This window comes from Lemur catta, chromosome 1 (genome assembly GCF_020740605.2).
Source record: "Lemur catta isolate mLemCat1 chromosome 1, mLemCat1.pri, whole genome shotgun sequence".
In the NCBI taxonomy this organism is placed as follows: Eukaryota; Metazoa; Chordata; class Mammalia; order Primates; family Lemuridae; genus Lemur; species Lemur catta.
In genome coordinates this window covers 153,858,421-153,882,162 of record NC_059128.1, presented here as the reverse complement: position 1 = coordinate 153,882,162, position 23,742 = coordinate 153,858,421, and the positions used below count along the sequence as shown (strand labels likewise).

Here is a 23,742-nt window from a genome sequence, read left to right as displayed (position 1 = left end):
CAAAAGTGACCTGAAAAGACTGATTCATATTCTATTCCATACAAATATTCAGTCACTGGGAATTAGATGAATTCAATGACTTCACAGAGATTTCATCATACAACAAATATTAAAAATTATACAAGAGAAAGAAAAAGTTTTAAATCCATCAAGAAAAGGTTAGGAGGCCTATTAAGTTCAAGTAACAACTTCTTTGCACTAGAAGACGGTTTGTGGAATCAAAACAAAATGATCGTTCTTGTTTTATTATGAGGAGAGTTGCTCCTTGTTTGAAAGTTAGAAAGTGCGGGCTTTTGAAAAGTTAACTTCATTCCTGAGACACGATTCCATATACAAAATGGTGCCCCTGCCAGTGCCTAACTTTCTCTTAGAGATGTAGTCATGCACAGCAAGATGGAGATTCAGTGATAGTGGTAATTTAAGGAAGAATTCAAATAGAGAACAGCCATTATTTTAGCAAAATAACACATCCATCAGCATAGACTTGATGGGCCTAAAGTTCCCATTGAAAAAGACATACATTTGCTTATTTTTGTTAACTTTTACTGGCTTCTGGCATAATAAATGTCATTTCTATGACCTAAAAGAGTTAGACAGAAACATTTTGCTCCTTTTTTTGTCAAATAAGGTCAACTGTAAGCACTTAAAAATACCTTCAAATAAACTGTTTCTCTTTTCTTACCAAGGTGTGACTTCTGAATACTATTCTTTTCTAAACTTTGTTTACTGTATGTTACCATTTGAGAAAGAACTTGATGGTTTAACCTCTTACCATAGAGCTTGGTTTATTTCTAGGTATGGGATTCTAATAGACTTAGAATTTGTATCCCTCTAGGCCTGTGCTTCCTACAGGGTGAGGAAATGTGCCCCTTCCATACATTAAGAGATATAAAGAATGATACTGTAGGTTCAAATTAAGTTGGAACAGAAAACAAATTTTGTCTGGGTAAATCGACAGTACATAGCATTTTGATTTTGCTTATAAATTCCACATATAGAAGGAATTGGTTCTAATGCTGAACTGCAATTTTTCATTACTGTACTTGCATCTATTATTTTAAGTTACAGTGTATTCAGTAATTATTAATTTGGCTTAAAGACAAAGAAAGATTCATTGGCAATCTTTAAAAGCATTAATGTATGATTAAAGGGAATTTCAATATCACTTAAATATTAAACACACTAATAGTATAGATTCTCATACTACACATAAAGTTATTATGTTTCAGCCACTGTAAATATATTGAACTAAATTCAATCATGCTAAAAATATATTAATGTAAATAAAGATAACTCAGTGAGATGTAAATAAAAAGCATAATTTCAGCTTCCAGATTACTAATTATATAGAGTAAATTGTTTTTTAAGTAGTTAGAAGTGAAGTCTGATTTGGCAATAAGGGCATTTCTTGACATTACACCAGAGTTATAAGAAGCCAGTTGAAGAGAAGGAGTTAAGCCCAGTAAGAATCTAGCAAACTTTCATCATACATTCTCCCTACAAAGGGATATGACACTGTTTGGCATTCTGATTTCCCTTTCTTTGAACTGTCTCAATGAGTAAAGAAGGAATTTATATTTTACTATGTAATATTTTCATTGCAAATTCCCAAACAATTAAAATTTTGTAAACAATATAGGTGATTTTAGTAAGGAGGGACTTTGGATAAGGGATATTGCATCTTTCACATAGATTCTATGAACTCTTCAAAGTGCTCTAAAAACACTATGAGTTTGGCTAGCAGCAAAGCATTAGTCTAATCAAAACCTCCCTCCTTCCCCCATACATATATATATATATATATATATATATATACACACAAACGCACTGTACATCAATATATTCTATTAGTCTAACTTAAATCTGACAATTTGACAGTTAATCCCTGAGACTGCAAGGTTACAAATACTGTCTACACTGTATCAGTTCAAGACCACTAGCAGCCAAGTGGTTAAGAGAGAACCAATCCTTTCATTTTAAAAAAATCCAATCACATATTTTGAATTTCTTTAAAGATAAAAAATGGGGGATACAGTGAATCACCCAATATATAATTCTGGATCCTGTAATTTTCTTTATCTAAAACTATTTTTTATACATGGAAGGCTAGATGCCCTTAAACACAGTTTCAGCAATTGTGAGTATAAAATATTCCTTTAAAAAATATGACAAGTTTTTTTTCTTTTAAATTTGGAGGAAAGTTCTATAACAGTGAGTTTTTTCTTCCCCCCCACAGATGAATTTTGCAGCATTTTCTCCCAGGAGCACATTGACAGCCCTGTCATCCTGTATATAACGTGTCTTGGCAATGGAGCCCCCAAGCACTGCAACTGCCATATACTTCAGCACAGAACCTCCAGAAAGAGGTCCTGCCGGCCCTGTGGCATCTTGGTCTTTTCTCTTCCACACCCTTTTAGCAGCACGCAATCCTTGGGCATCTTGCAGTACTGGCTGAAGTCCAGAACTTGAACTTCACGGGAAAACCAAGTCCATTCAATATGCAGCATTTTCATCTTTTGGTTGGGTGGTTTTTGGTCCCCCACGGATAGGAGTGATACCTGTAAGATTCAGAAGTGAAAGGAGTTCTCTATAGTTACAAATATTTTAGTTCACACATTCAATTTCAGAAGTTGTGGCTCAGGCATATAAATAAATAGATCATAATAATTAAAAAGATGATTCTTTTTATTAGGATGGGGAAATTTTGAGAAAGCTGCTTTGTATTGAAATTTAGTGCTAACAAGCCTTTCTCAAATTATGAACTCAGTAGGAACTGATAACCACTCAAAAGTAACACTCATTCGCAGTAGCCTGTATATTTAATGCCTAAGTACATTAAAATAACTATTTTACATGTTCATCAGTCAATTGGGAAATAAAGCAGTGCACGTTGACCAAACACATACTCTATTATTAAGAAATAAAATATTAATTTGTACCCCTAAGAATAATCATAAAGATGATATGTTTGTCATCTGTTCATCCACAGAACTCAAACAGTTTTGCTCTCAAAAACAATAATGACAAAATTAAGTCATGTTAAGTTGTATCCTTCTGGTAAGGAAACTAAATGTTTATGTATGTAAAATATAATTCATCATACAACGCTGCAAATGATCAAGAACAGAGCCTGCTTTGGGAACAGTTATGAGGTTGGCCAAGCCTTTTTTGACCTTCTTTCATTTCTTTACATGGCTTTTTTCCTTTCAACTCAGTCCTAGTTCCTTTTCCCAGAAGCCCAGAATAAGAGATCCCCCATTTTGGTCAGGAATCCTTGCTGTTATTTCTGTTCCTGTTACCATTTTCTTTTCCTAATGCAGCATTTCGTGCCTGAGACACTCTTCCTAACCAGCTGTCCAAGCAGCCTCTCTTATTTAAACAGCTCCAGAAATCTTCCCCAAAGATAGCTAACAGATAGATAATGGCTTTCTCCTGAGACTTTCCATCTGAAAATGGCACCTCTCTATTCTCTCCCCTAACTAAATGTAAACCCTACAATCTAAGGCTGAAATTATACTTTTCTTGGATTAATGCTTTAGTTAATGCTCTAGCTGGATTAATGCTTTAGTTGGATGATATGTGTATAAGGTCAAACTGACAGTCTTAAATTGTAAATTTGAATAACACAGGAATTACGTATGTAATTCTCTCTGCATGGCGCTTAATCAAGATTATTCAATAATGTTTTACAATGATGATGATGGCAACTGAGATGATGATGACAATGAGAACAACAGCAGATCTGAGTAGACCTTGGTGGAGGAATAAAAACAATGTTTCCCATTTTCAATCATATATCTAGGGCAGCTTTTTTCAACTTGTATGCCATGAAAACAATGAGGAAAACACTGGAGTAAACAAACAAGATCAACAGATTTCTTTTCTACAGTGTATCTCAGAGTCTTTAATATGGTATTAGTGTCAACATTCCCTAAAAATGAAAAATTGTACATTCTGAGTTTCCCAAATATATTTGGTCATGAAACTTTATTTTTCTGAGAACCGCTATTAACATCTTTGATAATATTGGCCATTCTATGGAACCTATTGGGGAAAAAATATGCTCTATTAATTATAAATGCTGATTCTAAATACCTCTACATGTCCTGTGACATTTAGCATTCTTCATCCTTTGACCATGAAAAAATTGTGGTAGCACCAGCTGATCTGATTTGTGTTTGAAGTTATGTGTGTTTTCAGCTCATGGATTATTAGGTGCTTCTAAGTAAAGCCTGACTTATTTCTTGGGAATTTAATTTGAAACACTTGTGAACAAGTAAGTAGTAGCTTTCAGCACAACCAAGAGTTATTTTTACTAGTAAGTTGTGAAGAGTTTTTCTCCCAAGATATGTTCTATTATTGCTATTAGACACCAAAGGGAGTACCATGGATATATGAATTTTTAAATGTGATTCATTCTAAATTCAAGCATTTTAGGAAAAGTTGACATGAGTCATATCCAACTTATTTTGCTTCATCTTGACTGTTCAAATCATGCCTTCATATTCTAGTCACAATTCCAGATATAACTGTGAATAATGCCTTTATTATTAGGCATCTTATTATCTGTTTAACATAATCAGAAAATATGCAGTGTCTTTTAATAAAGGAATATGTCTCTGGAATTAGATTTTTAAAAAACTTAATGGCAGTAGAACTGAAAAAGAATAACCATAAATTCTAAAGTAAGACTTAAATATTTTTAAGAAAGTAAAAATAAGAGCTCTTGCAAGAGCTTCCCTAAGTTCCTTACATATTCAGTTTTTCAATAATATATAGTTGATTTTCTGCAGAAATCTGAAGGCATTCCTTGCCCATGATCCCAAGTCTCTGAGGAAATACAGATAAAACAACTAGAGTGATCTTTGCCCCAGTACAAGCCAAGGGCCCTTGAAAGATACTGAGAGTCAAAAACAGAAACATTCATACTATCCGTGAAAGGTTGGATATACTCAGCCCTGAATAGAAAATGAAAATTCAAAAATCTCTCCAGAGATGGTGGGAGGACAGTGGTTGTGGAAATAGTAATTTCTATTAATGATATATCTTTAGAAAATGAGAATTACTCATCATTTCTCTGCAGTTACAAATCACAACAGAACTAAATTTATAAAGGTAGTATTTTGAAACTATATTATCAAGCCGAAAGAGCAAGTAGTTAAATAATCTTATTTGTGATTCATAAGAAAAACTCCCTGAAATGGGAGAAGAAGAAAGAAACCATTAGAGACTAAAACTTAAAAAAGAATCTAATTTCCATATAATGACCTTAATAGGATGTTCTTTAGCCCTCTTTTTCGTACCATGGCTACTAGTTATCTTTGGGGAAGAATACTGGAATAATTTAAATGGTAGTCAAAAAATAGCCTCAATAGTTAAAAAGGAAGGCAGTTCCTCCAGACATAAAACGCCACTTTGGGTGAACATACTCCAAAGGATTATGACTCCTAAAACAACCTTGGGCCATATGGAGTATATATGTGGATGCTTACAATCAGTTTGATGATTCAACCGTAAGTGGGATCCTTGGAAAAGTCAAGAGACAATTCCTCTGTAGCAGTCATTGTTATCCTCATCCCCACGCTCCCTGATCTACATCACTTCAAAACATGCTGGCCATATTTCCAACTGCCAGTACCAGCATTTCTTTTCCTAAAGATTTCTCTGGCCTCTAGAGTCTTCTTTGTACACATTTATGAAAGGCCAGAAATTCCAGGGAATTAACACTTCCTAGGGGAAGGCCTCAAACAATGAGTAACAGCAGATTGGAGGACAAATTCCCCAGCTCTTTCATTCTTTGAGTTGGATAACTCAGGTATGTGTCCTGTGGTGGCTCTCAGATTTCCCCAATGGGATTATCCTCCAGTTACTCACAATGGTAACTTTATTGATAATGAAACCTTTATTGAATAACTTCTTCATTCCCTACCAGTGTTTCCTGGAATCACACTTCAAATACAAAAATTGTACTCAAATTGCTATGCCAACACTATGTCCAAAAGTAAAATTACAAGAATCCAGAACTGTATGAAACTGATAAAATAAAGTGTATTTTTAAAGCACCAATAATGGTTACATTAGAAGATAATATACAACCCCAGTAATTGAAGGTTTCTTATCTAGGGTAAGCAAATAGTAACACATAATAGCAAAGTAACTTCCCTACAAACATGTCTTTGATTTACCTGAAGTGATTATTTGTTCAGCTGCATTTTTTTCCCTAGCATACTATGCAAATAATAAGCAGATTTAAGTGATAGAAATCTGAGCTTCTAGCTCTTCTAGAAGGGGACAGGTAATTTTTAAAAAAACAATCTAGATATGCTTTTCCATTTAATTATGTTTGTTATTTTTTATGGGAGTAAATTACTACTAAGCAATCACCCTTTTTGTTTCAATAGAGAATTCAGCAGCTGTGTCCACATAAAAGATGGGCAACATATATTCTACCCCTGGAAGTATCTAGTCTAAACAAAGATATTTCATAAAAGTGTTTAAAATAAAAATTGAAAGAAAAAAAAACCCTCTGGAATCAAGGATTGAGAAATCAGATCTAACATCCAATGATCTCAATTCATCTTTCACATTTGAAAGCAAACTCTAGACCTCACCTGTTAGATGTAAAATTGTAATAGCCACTTTCCTCTAGGACTTCTTCAATCACAGTCTAAAATTGAAAAAAAAGTAGTATTGAATTAAAAGCAACAAAATAAAATCATTCAGAGGCACTGCAAAAACCTTACCTGCATCTGTTCATATGTTATTCCTTCCTCCAAATCAAAGCTGGTAGGTAGACCTGAAATAGATAAATTATGGAAAGTCTGACATTCAGATCACATTTTCCTACTTAGACTTTATTGGCAATTATGACTTCAGCCACAGTGCAAACAGGTCAATTTCTTAATGATAAAGATAAAACTTACAAGCAAATTCCAAAGTCTCTTGGCTTTGAATATTCAAACATTTTGTTTTTCATTCTTTAATAAGTGGCTACATTGAGCATGACCATCACAAAATAATATACAAAATTTAGGGGCATTGCTCATGGTATATATTAGCCATTTAAGTTAGGAATGTGTGTGTGTGTGTGTGTGTGTGTGTGTGTGTGTGTGTGTGTGTGTGTGTGTGTTAAGGGCAGATGAGGAGTGATTCCAAACACAAACTACTTGATGGGTAAATTTTCTGATTAAGAAACTCTCCCGGGATACCTTAAACAGATTCAAGTAGACCTACCATTTGATCCAGCAATTCCATTACTGGGCATCTACCCAGAAGAACAAAAGTCATTCTATAGAAAAGATACCTGCACCCGAATGTTTATAGCAGTACAATTCACAACTGCAAAGATGTGGAAACAACCCAAATGCCCATTAATTCGCGAATGGATTAGTAAACTGTGGTATATGTATACCATGGAGTACTACTCAGCTATAAGAAATAATGGTGATACGACATCTCTTTGGTTCTCCTGGAGAGAGTTCGAACCCATTACATTAAGTGAAGTATCCCAAGAATGGAAAAACAAGCATCACATGTATGTACTCACCAGAAAATTGGTTTCCCTGATCATCACCTAAATGTACATCGGGGAAGGATACCAATTGGATATCAGACTGAGATGGGGGGTGGGGGGAGGGGATGGGTGTATGCCTACATGATGAGCATGTTGTGCACCATATGGGGAATGGCCATGTTTGAAGGTGCTGACTCGGGGAGGTGGGGGTGGGGGGAGGGGATGGAGGTATGACTACATGGTGAGTGCCAGGTACACTGTCTGGGGAATGGACACGCTTGAGGCTCTGACTCAGGGGGATGGGTGGGACATGGGCAATATATATAACCTGAGCTTTTGTACCCCCATAAGCTGAAATAAAAAAAAAAAAAAAAAAGAAAGAAACTCTCCCGGCCAGGCACGGTGGCTCACACCTGTAATCCTAGCACTCTGGAGGCCGAGGCAGGTGGATCGCTTGAGGTCAAGAGTTCGAGACCAGCCTGAGCAAGAGCGAGACCCCATCTCTACTAAAAATAGAAAGAAATTATATGGCCAACTAAAAATATATATAGAAAAAATTAGCCGGGCATGGTGGCACATGCCTGTAGTCCCAGCTACTCAGGAGGCTGAGGCAGTAGGATCGCTTAAGCCAAGGAGTCTGAGATTGCTATGAGCTAGGCTGATGCCACGGCACTCACTCTAGCCTGGGCAACAAAGTGAGACTCTGTCAAAAACAAAACAAAACAAAACAAAAAAAACTCTCCCTAATCCATAAGGCAAAAAGAGTACATATGTGCTAGAAAGAAAATTAATTCATATAGGGAGGCAGAAATAGACAACAAAGCCCTGACCCTTTCATATGGCTGCCTAGAAGGAAATGAAATACATTTAATGCCAGAAAACGTTTTGGTGGTTGGTCTGAATTTGGTATACCAGCACCTTAACACACTCTGATGCCTCCCAAAGCAACTGTTGACCAGTCTTCATTCAAACCCATCAACACTGATGGAGACCCAGGAGTTCCCCTACCACTTCAGATAGTGAAAAGAGAATGGGTTGAAGGTTGAGGGAAGGCATAAAGATGTGAATACTGGCAGCTCAGTTTTAAAGTCAAGTTGAAAGATGTTCCCCACGGTGCAGGCAAGCTCTGCTGTCTTTGTTTTGCCCAGCCTGCTGTGACCTGGGCTAAGCCTGATCAGCTCTGGGGTGGGGCATCCAGCTGCCCTGGGAGGAGTTTGTCAACTTGCTCTCAGGCTTCTGAGAGATTTTTATCAAAGTTCTTCATTTCTTCAGAGTTGCTATAAGTTTGGCCTGCAGATGAACTTACCTGTCTTGGGAGAGGTTTTTAAAAGCAAATGACTTTATACAACATTTTATCTTGATCTTATGGATTTCTCAGGGACTATTTTAAATAAAATTCTGCCTACACGGGGATTAGCTTTATCCCAGGAGTCCAAGACTTTGGGAAAGTTTGCTAATTAATACATTAAATTATTTGCATAGACAACAAAAGAAAAAACACAACAAAAGTGAGCATTTTTCCAAGCTGTAGAGATGGCAAGTCTTTATTTAACTGTAATAGCTTCACTTTTAACTACTCCATCAAGTTACATAACTATAGTTTATAAAGATTTAAAAATTATTTAGGCATTCTGAAACCTCAAAGTAGCTCGAAAGCTTCCTCTTAGAGTTCAACTATGACAAAAGAGTTCAATTATGCTGAGCCTCTACTGACGGACAGGCACTTTTTATGTTTACTCTGATCCTTACTATGCCTGTGTGATGCAGGTATTATTTTCCTCCCCATTTTACAGGGGAGGAAACTGAGGTTCAGAAAGGTTAAATAATTTGTGCAAGGTCAGCTACTAAATAGTTGAGCCAAGATTTGAATCTAGGCATCCAGGTTTCCAGAATCTGTGCCTTTATATCCCTATGCTATACTTCCTCCCTATGTGAAATTTCTGTAAAAAAGAAAAAAAGTTAAATGTCTGATGCAGATATTTCAGATAAGTTTCAAGTTTTCTCCATTTTGAATACTTAAGCTTTTCATTTCTGCTTTTTATTTCCCTGGATGCTTTAGGGTATTTGATTTCCCATCATCAGATAAGCAAGGAGAAATAAGACAAAATACAAATCACCTACACAGATTCTGCTGTTTATTTATGGTATTAATACATGATCAAGGAAGCTGCCACAACTGTGTAAGATAAATCTAGGGGAATTTCTAGATTCCTACCAGATGTCCCTTCCAATTATTGCCATAGATAATCAAAATAAACTCTATTTTTCCTTTAAATTGAAGACAATCATTTAGGAATAGCTATTGATCTCAATAGTACATGTCTTTGCAAAAGCCTGATTACCCATGTTGATGACCATTACCTGACAGGTCGTTCGGGAACAGGTTGTTTCCACCCGATGAGTGATGTAATAGGTGGTAATCTGCTGTAAAAAAGTTGGGCTCTATCGGTTCTGGAGATCCCTGAGATAACTAAAACAGAAAAAGCAAAGTCACATCTTACTTTACTCTCAGAAGCAAATGACAAGAGACTTCTGCAGGGGGGTTTCCATTTCTGTATGTCTCTGCACAGAAAATTTAGTGCTCAGTGGCTTTTAATCCCTTGTAAATAGATAAAGAAACATGTTCTTCCTTCCAAAAGAACTTACAAATTGGAAGCAGACAAATTCTCTGGTGACATGAAAAAGTACAATTCATAGCTTTTTGAGAGCAAAAAAAAAAAGGATAGATAAATAATGGCATGGGCCTGGAACATCAGGATGTTATTTTTATCAGATGTAGGAGGAATAAACTCCAATTATTCAACAGAACAATATGTTTAGTCTAAATCATTACCCCTTTTCATGTATCTGTTTTGAATAATGGTTTCTTGTTTGACCAAGGCAAACAAGTTTCTTAATGCATCTTTCTATATTACTATCAATCATTTTTAATCTACAAACATTAATTCTCAACACCTTGAAGGAAAGAGTAATTCACCAAACAGTAAATATTAAAGTTCAAATTGTTTAATACCCTTCTATAAAGCTGAATTTTTAAAATGGAATTTTAAGTTATAAATGTTTTTCAACCTCCTTTCAACTTTAATTGCAACCATCACTTGAGCTAGCCACATTTTAGTGCCTAAGTTAATATAATATACCTTTAAAGTATCATTTCATATTAATAAGCCAGAAACAAATGGCACAATTTATACTCTGCATTAATAGTTACCTTGAATTCATATGCTCTGTTTACGAATTAAAATACATCATTGTTCAATCACTTGAGAAAACTGTTTGGCAATACATACTATAATTAAACAACATATGCTTACTCTATAACCCAGCAATCTCACTCTTAAGGATTTGCATGAGAGAAATAAGTATATATATTCATCAAAAGACATGTGTGAGAATGTTCATAGCACTTTTACTTGTAATAACTAAAAACTGGAAAAACCCCAAATGTCCATGGACAGAAGAATGGATAGATATATCATAGTGGGCTCATACAATGGAATGTTGCAAAGCAATAAAAAAGAGCAAACTATGAATCCTCACAGCAACATGAATGACTATTAACGAAGCCAGAATCAAAGGAATGACTTCATTTATGTACATCTTCATAATCAGACAAAACTAACCAAATGGTGGTAGAAATCAAAATAATTACATGTGGCAGGTGGTGAACCTTCTCCAGAGACAGAAATGTTCTATACATTGAAGTGAATGGCTGTCATATGGGTGAATATATGTTCATAAAAGTTCATGGAGCTATATATGTATTAATACCTCGCTGTATGTATTATGCATTTATACCTTAACATATTTTATATTTGCAATTGAAAATTAATTTTTCCATCAATGTATTTTGGATCATTTATGTGTTTTTCAGTCTCCATGTTGCTAAACACCTACTTACACTTTAGAAAAAAAATGGTTCCATCATTTTTATTCTTAAAAATTTATTTTCCTTGCTTCAATGACAACTGATAAAATTAATAACCTATCTGTAATATGACAAGATTGTAAGATTGTAAGATACTGTAATATCAGAGGATCTGATAGTCAGACACACAATAACTTTCTCATCATTGTTGGAGGGTGCCATAGAGGTGGCCCTAAGCATTCTGTATGGCTCATATCCCAGCTAGTAGGTGGCTCCAACTCAGATTTTTAATATGTTTTATGATACTGAAAATGATTTCCTGGTATTATCTTTCAAAGGTCTTCAGATGAGATTATTTTCATATGGCTTAGCATAGGAGTAATTTGGCTGCTTGAAATGTTCATCTGACTTATAAAAAGCTTATTCAACTTAATTAATTATATACCTTGGAATCCTAAAGTTTTCACAGACAGGAAGATGTATAATGCCTCAAAGAAAAGTATGTGAATTATGACCTGGAGAGGTCAAGATTGCTATTTTAAGACAAGAAGGACAAGTCCTTTTCATTGATTTCAAACCTTAGAAAGAGTAGTTTTTGAGGTTCCCACTGCTTATGTCACATTAGTAGTCTCCTTTAGCTTAAGAACTGCAATTCGTAGAGAGATAGGCCCATGGGTGAAACCAAGGACTAAAATTCTTTAGTTTTGTGTTTGAATCCCAGATACATTTATTTTTATTAGGAACTGCCCAGGACTTCTTTTTGCAGTTCAGTTTCAAGGTACACATATTCTTTCAGCAAACATTTTTTGCCTCTTACTATGTATCAGACAGCATGCTTTATGGTCTGAGTGGGGCACAGAAATGATCTGGCTTCTATAAGACTTGTTTGTAATCCAACTAGGAAAACAGGCTAATATATGTGAAAAACAGGGTGACGTAATAAATCATGAAGTCTGAAATGAAGTGGTGAGTTCTAAACTTGTAAAAACAAAGGTGATTCATGAAGACTAGCATGGCTTTCAGAGGCTCTACAGAAGAAACACTGGAGACAAGCCTTGAAAGATGGAGTTAGGTGGATCATAGGAAGCAAAACAGACATTCCAGGTGAGCAGAACTTGGGAGTAAATGTTGGGCATTGTATATCAATGGCAAAATGATGAAAGGGATGTGACATGATTCCACGTTATGGAGTTAGGGGATTCAAGATGAAGAGATGAAAACAAGTGTCATTCATTAATTTAGTACTTTTTAAAAATCAACTATTATGTGCCAAGCACAGATCCCAATAATGAAGAAAACCCAAGGACGGTTAAAATTTATACTCTTGGAGCTTGGTGCCTACTTAGGAAGAAATATGTCTGTGAAATATCCATCTAAATACCTGTAAAATTGCAACAGTGCTAAATGCATTGAAGGATAGGTCTGTGGTGTTTTAGGAGGTAACAGATTTAACTTAACCAGGAGAGGCTTCCTCAAGAAAGTGACCTTTATGCTAAGAGCTGAAACAACGAGTAAGAATGAGTAAAGGATGGGGTGGGAAGAACAGTATAGGCAGAGAAAAAGGCATGTTCAAGCCTATGAAGGAAGCAACATGATAGATAAACTTTAGAAGGGGCCTCTTGGGCCAGGCATGGTGGCTCCCACTTGTAATCCTAGCACTCTGGGAGGCCGAGGCGGTGGATCGCTCGAGGTCAGGAGTTCGAGACCAGCCTCAGCAAGAGCAAGACCCTGTCTCTACTAAAAATAGAAAAAAATTATCTGGCCAACTAAAAATATATATAGAAAAAATTAGCCGGACATGGTGGCACATGCCCGTAGTCCCAGCTACTTGGGAGGCTGAGGCAGAAGGATTGCTTAAGCCCAGGAGTTTGAGGTTGCTGTGAGCTAGGCTGATTCCATGGCACTCACTCTAGCCCAGGCCACAGATTGAGACTCTGTCTCAAAAAAAGGAAAAAAAAAAAAGAAGGGGCCTCTTGGCTGGTGTGGAGACAACAAGGAGCAAGACAGATATAAGGTAAGGGCGGAGAGATAGGCGGGGCTGCACCAAATGGTACTGTGAATACCATGGGCATTTAATACTAAGAGTCCCCTGAAGAGTTCTCCGTAATGTGTGTGGTGTATGTGGTGTATGTGTGCACGTGACATGATCTGTTTGGAAACATTAGCCCTAGATGCAACATACATAACAGTTTGAGTGGGGTTAGGACCATCGGAGTGAATGCAGACAGACTGTGAGGAGGCTCCTGGAAACAATAGAGGCCTGGAAAGCTGGATCCCAGAGTTTAGATAATGAGGTAGGAAACTGGAATGTACTAAGGTTTTTCAGAATGCTAATAAAAAAACACATGTGTAAGAACAATTAGTCTGGCAAAATAGATAGGAGAACAAGGAGATTAGCAAAGAAACTGTGATACTAATGCAAGAAAGAAGGGCCAAGAGCTTAGACTAGATGATAACCAACGGAAGGAATGGATATGGGAAACGGAATATTCTTGCTTAATAACAACAGTAGCACCTATTGTCATTTGTTGGGTACTTACAACATTAGATATTCTAGACACATTAGATAGTCTATTTGGTTCCTACAAGTATCCCGCAAGGCAGGCATTAGCTCCATTTTACAGACAAGGAAACTGAGAAAGAAAGTAATTTGCACAGTAAGTATACTATTAAGTGGCAGAACCAGGACAAGAACCCAGGGCTATCTGACATGAAAGGTCAAAACCTCCCACACTACAAAGACTCCCTGGGTATTAATGACTTAGGGGATATAGGAAACAAAGAACATCTTTAAAGCAGCGGCCCCAGTGGCTGGACGAGGCTATGAGGTAGGTCAGCAGTCCAATACCAGTGTTGTGTGAGCCCTCTCTTGCCTCATGGGCATTCAGGTTATAGGTGTACCTCTGTTTTTAGCATACATACTATTTGAAAGAATGTATTAAGACCCTCCTTCTGAACTGACAAAAAAGGACTCTCCTGCTCTGAATAAACACAGATCTGCAGAGCAAATGATTATATACACTGACTAAACAAATCAAGTAAATATATTTAACTAGAACAGACTGTATCACTGTTACTACCCCCCCCACATAAAACCCACTGATTTTAAGCAATTATTGAGCACATTTAGCATTTAATTGGTCCATTGAGAATATAGTAGTTTTCAGGCAAAACCTAAATAGAAGAAAATAATGAGAAACTACACATGTACTTTTTATTAAATTTCCCAAACTACATCTTCTTTTTCATATCATAAAATAGGGTTATATTTGCTGTAGATCAACCACACAAAATATTAGAAATCTAATCAGATGAGGTAGAACTTTGAAGGAAATTGAGCCAAACATAAATGAAATTCAGTATCAGAAGTGAGAAATTTTTCAACACATTCCATCACACTGCACTCTCCAGTCTTCTGGTCTTATTTCCTTTAGATTTTCTTTGTCTTCTTTGACTGAAGTACACTGTTATAAGACATAACACATTGCCTAATTTTTCATCTTTTCTAACCTACAGCTCCTTTCCATTAGTTTTTTATTAGCTTTTTCCGGGCCTCTTTGTTAATAGAAATGTCCAGTATTTATACTCACCGTTTTCTTACTACATACACACACACACACACACACACACACACACACACACACACACACATACACACACGTGTGTGTGCATGTGCAGGCACAGAAGCACGGTCCATCATCAGCTCCACCATACTAAGTCCCAGGCATGTACACCTCACCCTCATCTCCACTTCTGCCAAAAGTAGCCCTTTTGCTGTGATGTTTACATTTGCAGCAAGGACTGTGTTCCTAACTGAAAATTCCAAAACTAAAAGAAGGCTGGAAAACCACTGTTCTCCGTTAATTCCAACCAGGAACTTATCCTCCCAGAACCTTGGCTTAACACTGAAGGTGATGTCAAGGCGAAGAGCGAATGGTGGCCTGACACAGCTGGGCAGGAGAGCCCTGCTATTGGGGTTTCTCTACTTGGTCAAAAAGTTCAGTGCTGGGCTCTGATGATTTATGATGCCTCCGTGGGGCCCTAAGGAGAGCTAGGCAAATATAAGATACGATTATTATATGCATAAAGAGCCATTAATTAAAGTCTGAGGAGCTGAGCAATCTGCCTGCCTGGAAAAGAACTGGAAACCCAGAGTTAGGAATTAAAGAGGCTGCCAGTGTTCAATAAGATAAACTTGACCTTGTTGATCTGTGTTGAAGTGGAGATAAGAAGTAAAGAGAAGTAGCAGGATAGGCCATGACGATAGGAATTAATTCTGGGTAATCTACCCCATAACACAGGGAAGATGTCACGGGGTTTTGTGTAGGCCTTCTTACTCAAAGTGTGGTCCGCAGAATGGCAGCATCAGCCACATCTGGGAGCTGGGTAGAAATGCAGAATCTTGAGCCCAGGATGTGATTTCATCCTGGACAAATATTTTGGCCTACTAGACAACCTGTCTTTCTAATAAAAAGTCTCAAGTCTGTTGGATGTAGCGTAAGCTCACAGTGGGCCGGTGCTGTATTCGATAGCCTTGCTACTGGAACTGATCAGCAGCAGCAGCCATCACCTGGGGGATGGTTGGACAAGCACAATTGCCACCCTCCTTCCCCAGACCTACTCAATTAGCATCTACATGTTAACAAGATCTCCAGGTGATTGATATGCACAATACAATCTGAGAAACACTGATCCTGCCAGGCCACTAATTCTCAACTTTGGCTGCTTATTAGAATCACCTGAGAGTTTTTAAAACAAAACAAAACAAAACAAAAACTCTGACACCTGGATCCAACTCCTGAACAACCAACCTCCAGGAATCCAACCCCTGAGGACTGATTGATGTGGTGTGTGGTCTGAGCATCAAGATGTTTAAAAGCTCCAGGTGATTCTAATGTGCAGCAAAATTTGAGAATGCCTAGGTATAGACACATGCCTAAATAGCCAACTGCTTCCCACTTGGGTCTAGATTCTTTTGTTTGTTTCAATCCTTGGTCCAAATGACATTTGTAACTTACAATGCACTCATTCTCAGCCTTGACTATAAGCTAGAATCACTTGGGGCCAGGGCTCCAACTAGCCCATACTGTGCCTTTGTGCAAAATAGAAAGTCACTCCTTTCCCCCAGAGGATGCAGCCCCAGTCAGTCCCTTCATCCAGGTGTTCTTGGACAGAATATAACCTGTCCAATTCTAAGTGGTAGCTTTGCCAGGAGAGCTGTTTGCAAAGTGCTAATGTCCAGGTATTGGTCTGGGAGGAGTCTAGCATCAATATAAACAAACAAACAAAAACCCACAGCTCCTTTTATTATAAAAAATTTCAAACATTTATAAAAGCAGAGAACAATACAATGAACTCCAGGTACTCATGGCCAATCTTGCTTCATTTACATCTCCTTCACTTCCCTTCCTACCTCATCTGACTCCCAGCAATTGGAAAGCACATACTGCCATCCATAATATTTCAGCATGGCTCTTTAAAAAAAAGATGGATTTCTTTTTTTTTTTTATTAAACAGAACCACAATATAATTAGCCCACCTAAAAGAAGTTATTGATTCCTTAATAGAGTTATGCATCACTTAATGGGTATATGTTCTAATAATGTGTGAGTTTTTTCATTGTGTGAGTATCATAGATTGTCCTTATACAAACCTAGATGGCATAGCCTACTACACACCTAGAGTACATGGTGTAGCCTAGTGCTCCTAAGCTATATACCTGTACAGCATGTTACTGTACTGAATAATGGTAGGCAACTGAAACACAGTGGTACATATTTGTGTAACTACACATATCTGAACATAGAAAAGGTATTATAAACTTATGGGACCACTGTCATATATGTAGTCAGTATTTGACTGAAACATCATTATGTGGTTCATGACTTTACAACAAATATATATTCAATGTTCAATGATTTACTTATATATATTTTGCTTATATATATATTTGCTTATATATATTTTAAACTTTTGTTAGAGTTTCTTTGTATAAGTCAGAAAGAAATAAGTCCATACATTGCAAGTGGTTACTATTTTCCCTAAACTGCTTTAATCTTTATTTGAGATTATCTTTAATAATCTTTATTATTGCTATAGGCAATATTAGCAGTAATAATCCCCTCTCTCTTTCTCCCCTCCCCTAGCAATTTATTTATTGAAGAAAACTTTCCTATAGAATCCCCCAGTCTGGATTTTGCTGATTATCCCCATGGTGTCATTTAACATGTTCTATTGTTCCCTGTATTTGCTGCAGGTGGATAGGCAGATCTACAGCAGGGACTGGCAAACTTTTTCTGTAAAGTAAATATTTTTGGCTTTGTGGGCCCTATGGTCTCTGTCACAGCCACTCAACTTTGCCTGGAACCTCAAAGCAGCCATAGACAATACAAAAGTGATTGGATATGGTCGTGTTCCAATAAAACTTTATTTACAAAAACAGGCAGCAGGCCAAACTGGCCTATATTTTGCTGACTTCTAATCTAGAGGGTTGATCAGATGTGGATTCATGCTTTGAGTAAGAACACTTCATAGTCAGTGCTGCTCACTGACATCAGGTGGACCATAATGTCTGGTTGTCCATTTGTGATGTTAACAGCCATTGGTGATTATGTCTAGATCCATTATTTCATTAGAGACTGCAAAATGGTAATATTATTTATTGGCACTTACTAGCTGAAGTACTTCGAATGAGAAACCACCCTTCATCAATGATTTAGTTACCCTGAGTTAGAATTCATAAGAGAAAGGCAAAATAAATGTTTAATTCTTTCCTTTGTAAACAGTTTTCAAAGCAATAAGTTGATTGCTTAGCATTCTCCAAAAGTAACCAATGAGAGATTTTCTTTTCTTTTTTCTTTGGTATCATTATGAACGCTGGGATTTAAACATTATTTAATGTATTCAATCCATCATGGTTATAATTCTTATTGATGCTCCAATTATCCCATGGATAGCCAGTGGGAGACTCTTCACGTTGGCTCCTGACAACTTTTGATACACCCTCAGTAGCCCTTATCAGGGCTTGCTTGCTATGCCATCTATTATGTCAGGATATTCCAGTCTAATCTTGTACAGTTACTGCTCTCAGTCTGCAATCAACTATTTCTTCAAGGACTTATGGGTCGGGGAGCTCATTGCTGATAATTAGTTTCTAGACTATTTTAGTGAAAGTATTAGGAAATGTGTATATTTTTTAATAGATGAGATTTATCATTAATTCATATTCATTCATATTGATACTTCCAATTCTAATTTGAGTTGATCTCTTCTATCTTACTACTATTTCTCCTTTTTCCCATGCTGAAAATGCTAGTTCCCAAAGATACCTATACAATTATTTAATTGCTTTATTCCCCTTACAATTCTAGCCAAGATTGAGTAGACTGGACTGAAGACCACCTTAGGTGAGTTATAAATAAAGAGCTTAATTTCTTAGAAAAGGGCTTTCTCATTTTTTGAATCCTGTATATGTCCTGCTGGGTCTTAGGCCATTAATAAGTAGGTACAATCATCCCCTAATGACTCCTTCAAACTGGGGACATGGGGTCCATGGATTTCAGGAAAAGCTTCAGGGAGAAAGGTGAAAATCAATTGCATTTTATGTTCTGTCACCACTTACTGCTTGGCCCTGGTATGGGGTGACTTTGTCAGTCAAAGGATAATTGGCCACTCCTCTATGACTGTACAGGGGATGAAAAACCTATTTCAGAACAAAAAATTATTGCTAGCAAAAGATTATACCAAAAAGAGGAAAAAAACCGAGATTACAAACCCTTCTCATTTAGGTTTAGGTGGGGGCAGAGAGCTCCTTTCTATATTCACATAGAAATATATATATGAATATATTATATCAATATATACCAATAAAGAATAGAAAAAATATAAAATATTATACAGAATATATCCTAATATAGAATAGAGTCTATATCCAATAATTATACATTAACCATCTACCACATGCCTGGCACTGTGCAAGACCCTGGGGAATTAAAAATGAATAAGATGCACTCACTGCCTTTGGGGGAAACAGAAATGTAAGATAGATAAAAAGCTATATAAAACACAACAATATGAGTGAAAAAGTGATGCAAGCACAGACAAAGGTAAGAGGAATTCTGGACAGGGAAAATTAAGGAAGGTGTTTTTTGGAGGAGCTGGCTTCTCAGTTCAGTGATGAAGAAGAGGAAATATTAATATCCCAAGCTGAAAATTTCTTTAGCACACAGGAGGCAAGGCCTGCCTCCCTGACCAGGAGGGTATAAACCAACTTCAGGGGAGGTGGCTCAAGCTGGGGGCAGCCTATGGAGGTATGGGACCATGCTGCTGTTGATCACTAGCTGAGCCCTGGAGCTGAGTGTCCCCCTCTCCAACCTTCAGGCCCTAGAACAATGTATATGGCCTCCTCCTACCTAAGGGTCCACAACAGATGTCCCCAGACCGCCATGAGCTTGTAATATCAGAGAAGAGGACCCTGTCATTTTTCATGGGAGAGTTTAACCTGCATCTTAATCAAGTTAAAAATAAGGATGAGTTTATCCTTCCTCGGGTTCCCTCATCTGTGCTTCCCAAACACCCTATACTACCTGTCAATATCTGTTTTTATTTTCCCAGACCAAGAGGAACAAAAGGTAAGCACTCTAATGAGAGATGCTGCCACAGTTCAGAGGAAGGACTACAAGGGGCAGGATGGGAGAATTTAACAAAAGAATTCTCTTTTCTATCAGGGGAGGAAAGAAAAACAGTGAGGAAGAGATGTAAAACTGAAAACCTAAATAATAAAAGAGAAAATGATTCACTTCAAGGGCATGCACTGATGGAAAATCACTGAGCAGGGGAGAGTTGGAGCCGCCTTTGTGTATCGGACAGTTTGCAGCAGATGCTTTCATTCTCATAAAACTAGGATTTCTGTTAAAATAAATTTGTGTACAAACTGGATTACTCTCAACATCATTTTAATAAGAATATAAAACCTAACCAACATGTAATCTTTTCATGGGAGATTTGGGCTTCTGCTTTTGAAAATATATTTATTAGTATTCATGATACAGTATATAAATATTTTTAGATAAATATCTGAGGTCTTCTCTATTTCTGTTTTTATCTCCTCTAGTTCTTTTCTTGGCCCTTTTTGCCAACATAGCCATGAAAGAAATCTTGCTCTCTAATCTCTGGTGAGGTAGGGTTTATGTTTTGTTTACCTGCAGCTGTGTATTTCCCCCCATTTCCTTTCTGTGTATGTATGTGCAGACCCCCCTGGTGGAAGACAACAAAGCCAAAACATATTGTTTGCATTTTTTATCAAAGAGCCTGTCATATCTCCTGAATAATGAATAAGCAAATTTATATTTAAGATTGAATTCATTAAAGAGAAATCTTAAAGGAAAAGGTCACCGGCAGCATGACCATACCAAGGTTTAAGCATATGATGAAACTTTTTTAAAAATATGAAATTGAAGTGGGACCAAGTATCTTTACCCAGGTGGACCCAAACTGCTTGTACCTTGGGCCTTAGAGACAGGAGAATGGGGACCTCAGGGCCACTTTCAGGGGCTGTGTTAAAAAGCCTATCAGCCTGGACAAGGGGATCTCCCATCACCGAGTTTTGTTAACCAGAGGTAAAAAATTTTCCTTCTGCCTGGTTGCTTCAGACTCTTTGTGGGTTTGTTTCTGTATGTATGAATAGAAATATTTGCTAGCACCAGAAGTTTGGGAGACTGTAGAACGGCAAAGATGGAAAGAACCTTAGGAATAGTTCCGACAACCCTCATATGTGATAAAAATCATGACTTCTTGGTTAAATGACTTCTTCAGAGTGGCAAAGCTAATTTAGGGGCTCGTTAAAAATTATTCTAAAAAAATACTGAAATATAATCCTCCAAAAGAGGCTAAAATCTACAGCTTTCAAATTAAAGATATGTAATAACATTTACTCTTAGGAAAAAACAATAAAACTGAAAGAACTTTCTGTTAGTCATCTGAGAATAAGGGCCACAGAAATAAAGGTGAGAAAATTGGAGGCAAAGACATAACCTCAATTTAGTACCTTGAGCAGTGATAATAACCTTTAACAGAGGATAGAGAGCTTAAAGTACAGAGTAAAAGAGATGCAAAATGTAACTCTTGTGTTTTTGTTAGCAAAAGAATTCCTAATTATAGAATACCATACCTTTTTAATTTCAGATTTCAAATTACAAGGGTTACTCTGCTGGCTGAAGAGGGACTTCTTGAATCTCTCTATAACCCTTCTTTTCAAATTGTGGTGCAAAGCTGGAGGAAGCTGCATAAAATGAGAAAATCATTATAAACAAATTGTCACTGCACAGCTGACTACCAACAGCATTTACTGAGTGTCAATATAATAATATTCACTCGAGACTAAATAAGAATTTAAATTTTACTGCAAATAGCATGACTATATGCTGTAGTTTTTTACCCTGTGACCCAGATGGAATGAAATATTTGCCTCTGCTCTCTTTCAAAGGGCTGCTTCCATTTATCTTATTGTTCTTTCACTTGCTGATATTATTTTTCATATAATAACTAAATAACTTATTAATTGCACACATATATTGAATTTTGTAAAGAACAGCCTTGACAAAGGAAGGGTGCATTTTATCATATGTTTAGGCATTTGTGGCATGCCCAGGGTCATGCCAAACACCCCAGCCATGGTGCTGGCTCTGAAGGATCTGATATTTTGGACCAGGAAACATATATCTACATTAGTATATAGTGAGATGCCTGCTTGTGAATGCTCCTGAAATTTCAGCTGGAGAGAGATCAGATTTTAGAGATCAATTTTATCCAGAAGAAAGAGAAAATGGATTAGTATGTATTAGGGCTGGACCAGGATGAGCTAGATTTAATAAGTGAGTATTATTAATAGAATGTCATTTTAGAATCTTAGAAAACACGATAATTAGATTAAAATTAGGATTTAAAAAAACTCATTTGTAATGCTTTGCAGATTAGATCTATGCAAGAAAATCAAAGGTCCTGAAAAGCACAGAGAGATGAAGTAAAGTTTGGAAGAAGGATAACAGAAAGAAATAGGGTCAGAATTACAAGGGTCTCAGGATTATAATAATATTTAGTTTTGTTTAAATTATGGAGAGAAATTGAAAGGAGTGAAAAGGAACCAGTAAGAAAAAAGATGTTTAAGTGGGAAGGAAAATGTGGTAGTATGAGCTCTCAAAATTAAACAAGCATATAATCAAAGCTCAGATCAAAGAAAGAGGAATGTGTCAGAGACAATTATCACCCCACTCTTCCTCCATTTTCCTGGCTCCCTCACAGTTTGAGTCTGTGCCATGTGACTACTTTTAGCCATTAAAAATGACTTGTGCCGCTTGGAGGATGGGATAATCCAAAGCCAGTGTGTTTCCTCCATGTCTGTCCTCCCCTACCACAAGGAGCACGGAGTCCCCCTATTCTGATGGCATGGCCACAAGATAGAGCAGGGCCACTTGACCAACCCAACTTTGACTTAGAAATAAACCTCTCCTGTCTCAAGCCACGGGATTCAGCATATATCAGTGCAGTATAACGTCCCTTATCCTGATGAAAACAAGGTATATCTCTTCACTCAAGTTTGATAGAAGAGGGGAATATATATATAAAAGGTAATGGCAGAGCCAAGAATAGGGTCTACAAGGGCTCACAGCAGCTGACTGTATAGCCAAACACAAACTGCTCGTCATCCGAAGCACAATGGGATGCAGGGCCTATTATGAAGTACTGTAATTATGTAAAACACAAAAACAATGCAATTGAAACATGTTTTTGAAATGCATCTTTAATCCTAGAGTCAAAGTAGGTTTAATTAGGGAGGAGATAAGACTGTTCTGGAGATACTGAAACCCTTTAATATACTTTGAAATGTTTTGCAGGACTGAGGGTGCAGCACTGAGTCTCTACTGATCTCTTCTGATGTCAATATTATAGCTTTCTTTTACCATGATCCAGATGCGATTCCTCCCTTCACCCCCAGCAAATAGTCATAATTATTGTTGTCTTTTCACATGGAATGAAAGAAGGAAATCAAGAAATGTGGAGGAGGAAAAGCAGGGGAGAGGAGAGAGTGGGAGGAGGCAGAGAGAGAGATACCTCCGCATTAAGGGGCAAATATTTGGAAGACAGATGAGAAGGAAAATGAGTATAAATTATATATGTGTGCATGAGAGAACAGCAAAAGAGAAATTAATTTAACTTAGAGTAGAAATAGGCAATGAAGGGAGATGCATGTGCATACTTTGCTGGCAAGGGGATGGGCTGGAGTGGTGAGGGGACCAGAAAAGTACCTGAAAAGACCCTGGGTTAGATAATTTCATATTATTATGCACCAGAAGTTGTCACTTTC

The 23,742-nt window shown here is 37.0% G+C and overlaps 1 protein-coding gene across 4 annotated transcripts in view; it reads right to left on the bottom strand.

The window, feature by feature from the left end:
- Positions 1–2,381: 2,381 nt before the first annotated feature.
- Positions 2,382–23,742, bottom strand: part of NEK10 (NIMA related kinase 10) — a 219,079-nt gene continuing 197,718 nt past the window's right edge. For all 4 annotated transcript variants that reach the window (XM_045537804.1, XM_045537820.1, XM_045537816.1 and 1 more), the window contains 5 exons: positions 21,550–21,660; positions 9,875–9,983; positions 6,744–6,796; positions 6,612–6,667; positions 2,382–2,558 (listed from right to left, as the gene is read on the bottom strand). In XM_045537804.1, the coding sequence (XP_045393760.1) occupies positions 2,510–2,558; positions 6,612–6,667; positions 6,744–6,796; positions 9,875–9,983; positions 21,550–21,660 (378 nt within the window). In that variant the 3' untranslated portion in view covers positions 2,382–2,509. The remainder of the gene's footprint in view (positions 2,559–6,611; positions 6,668–6,743; positions 6,797–9,874; positions 9,984–21,549; positions 21,661–23,742) is intronic.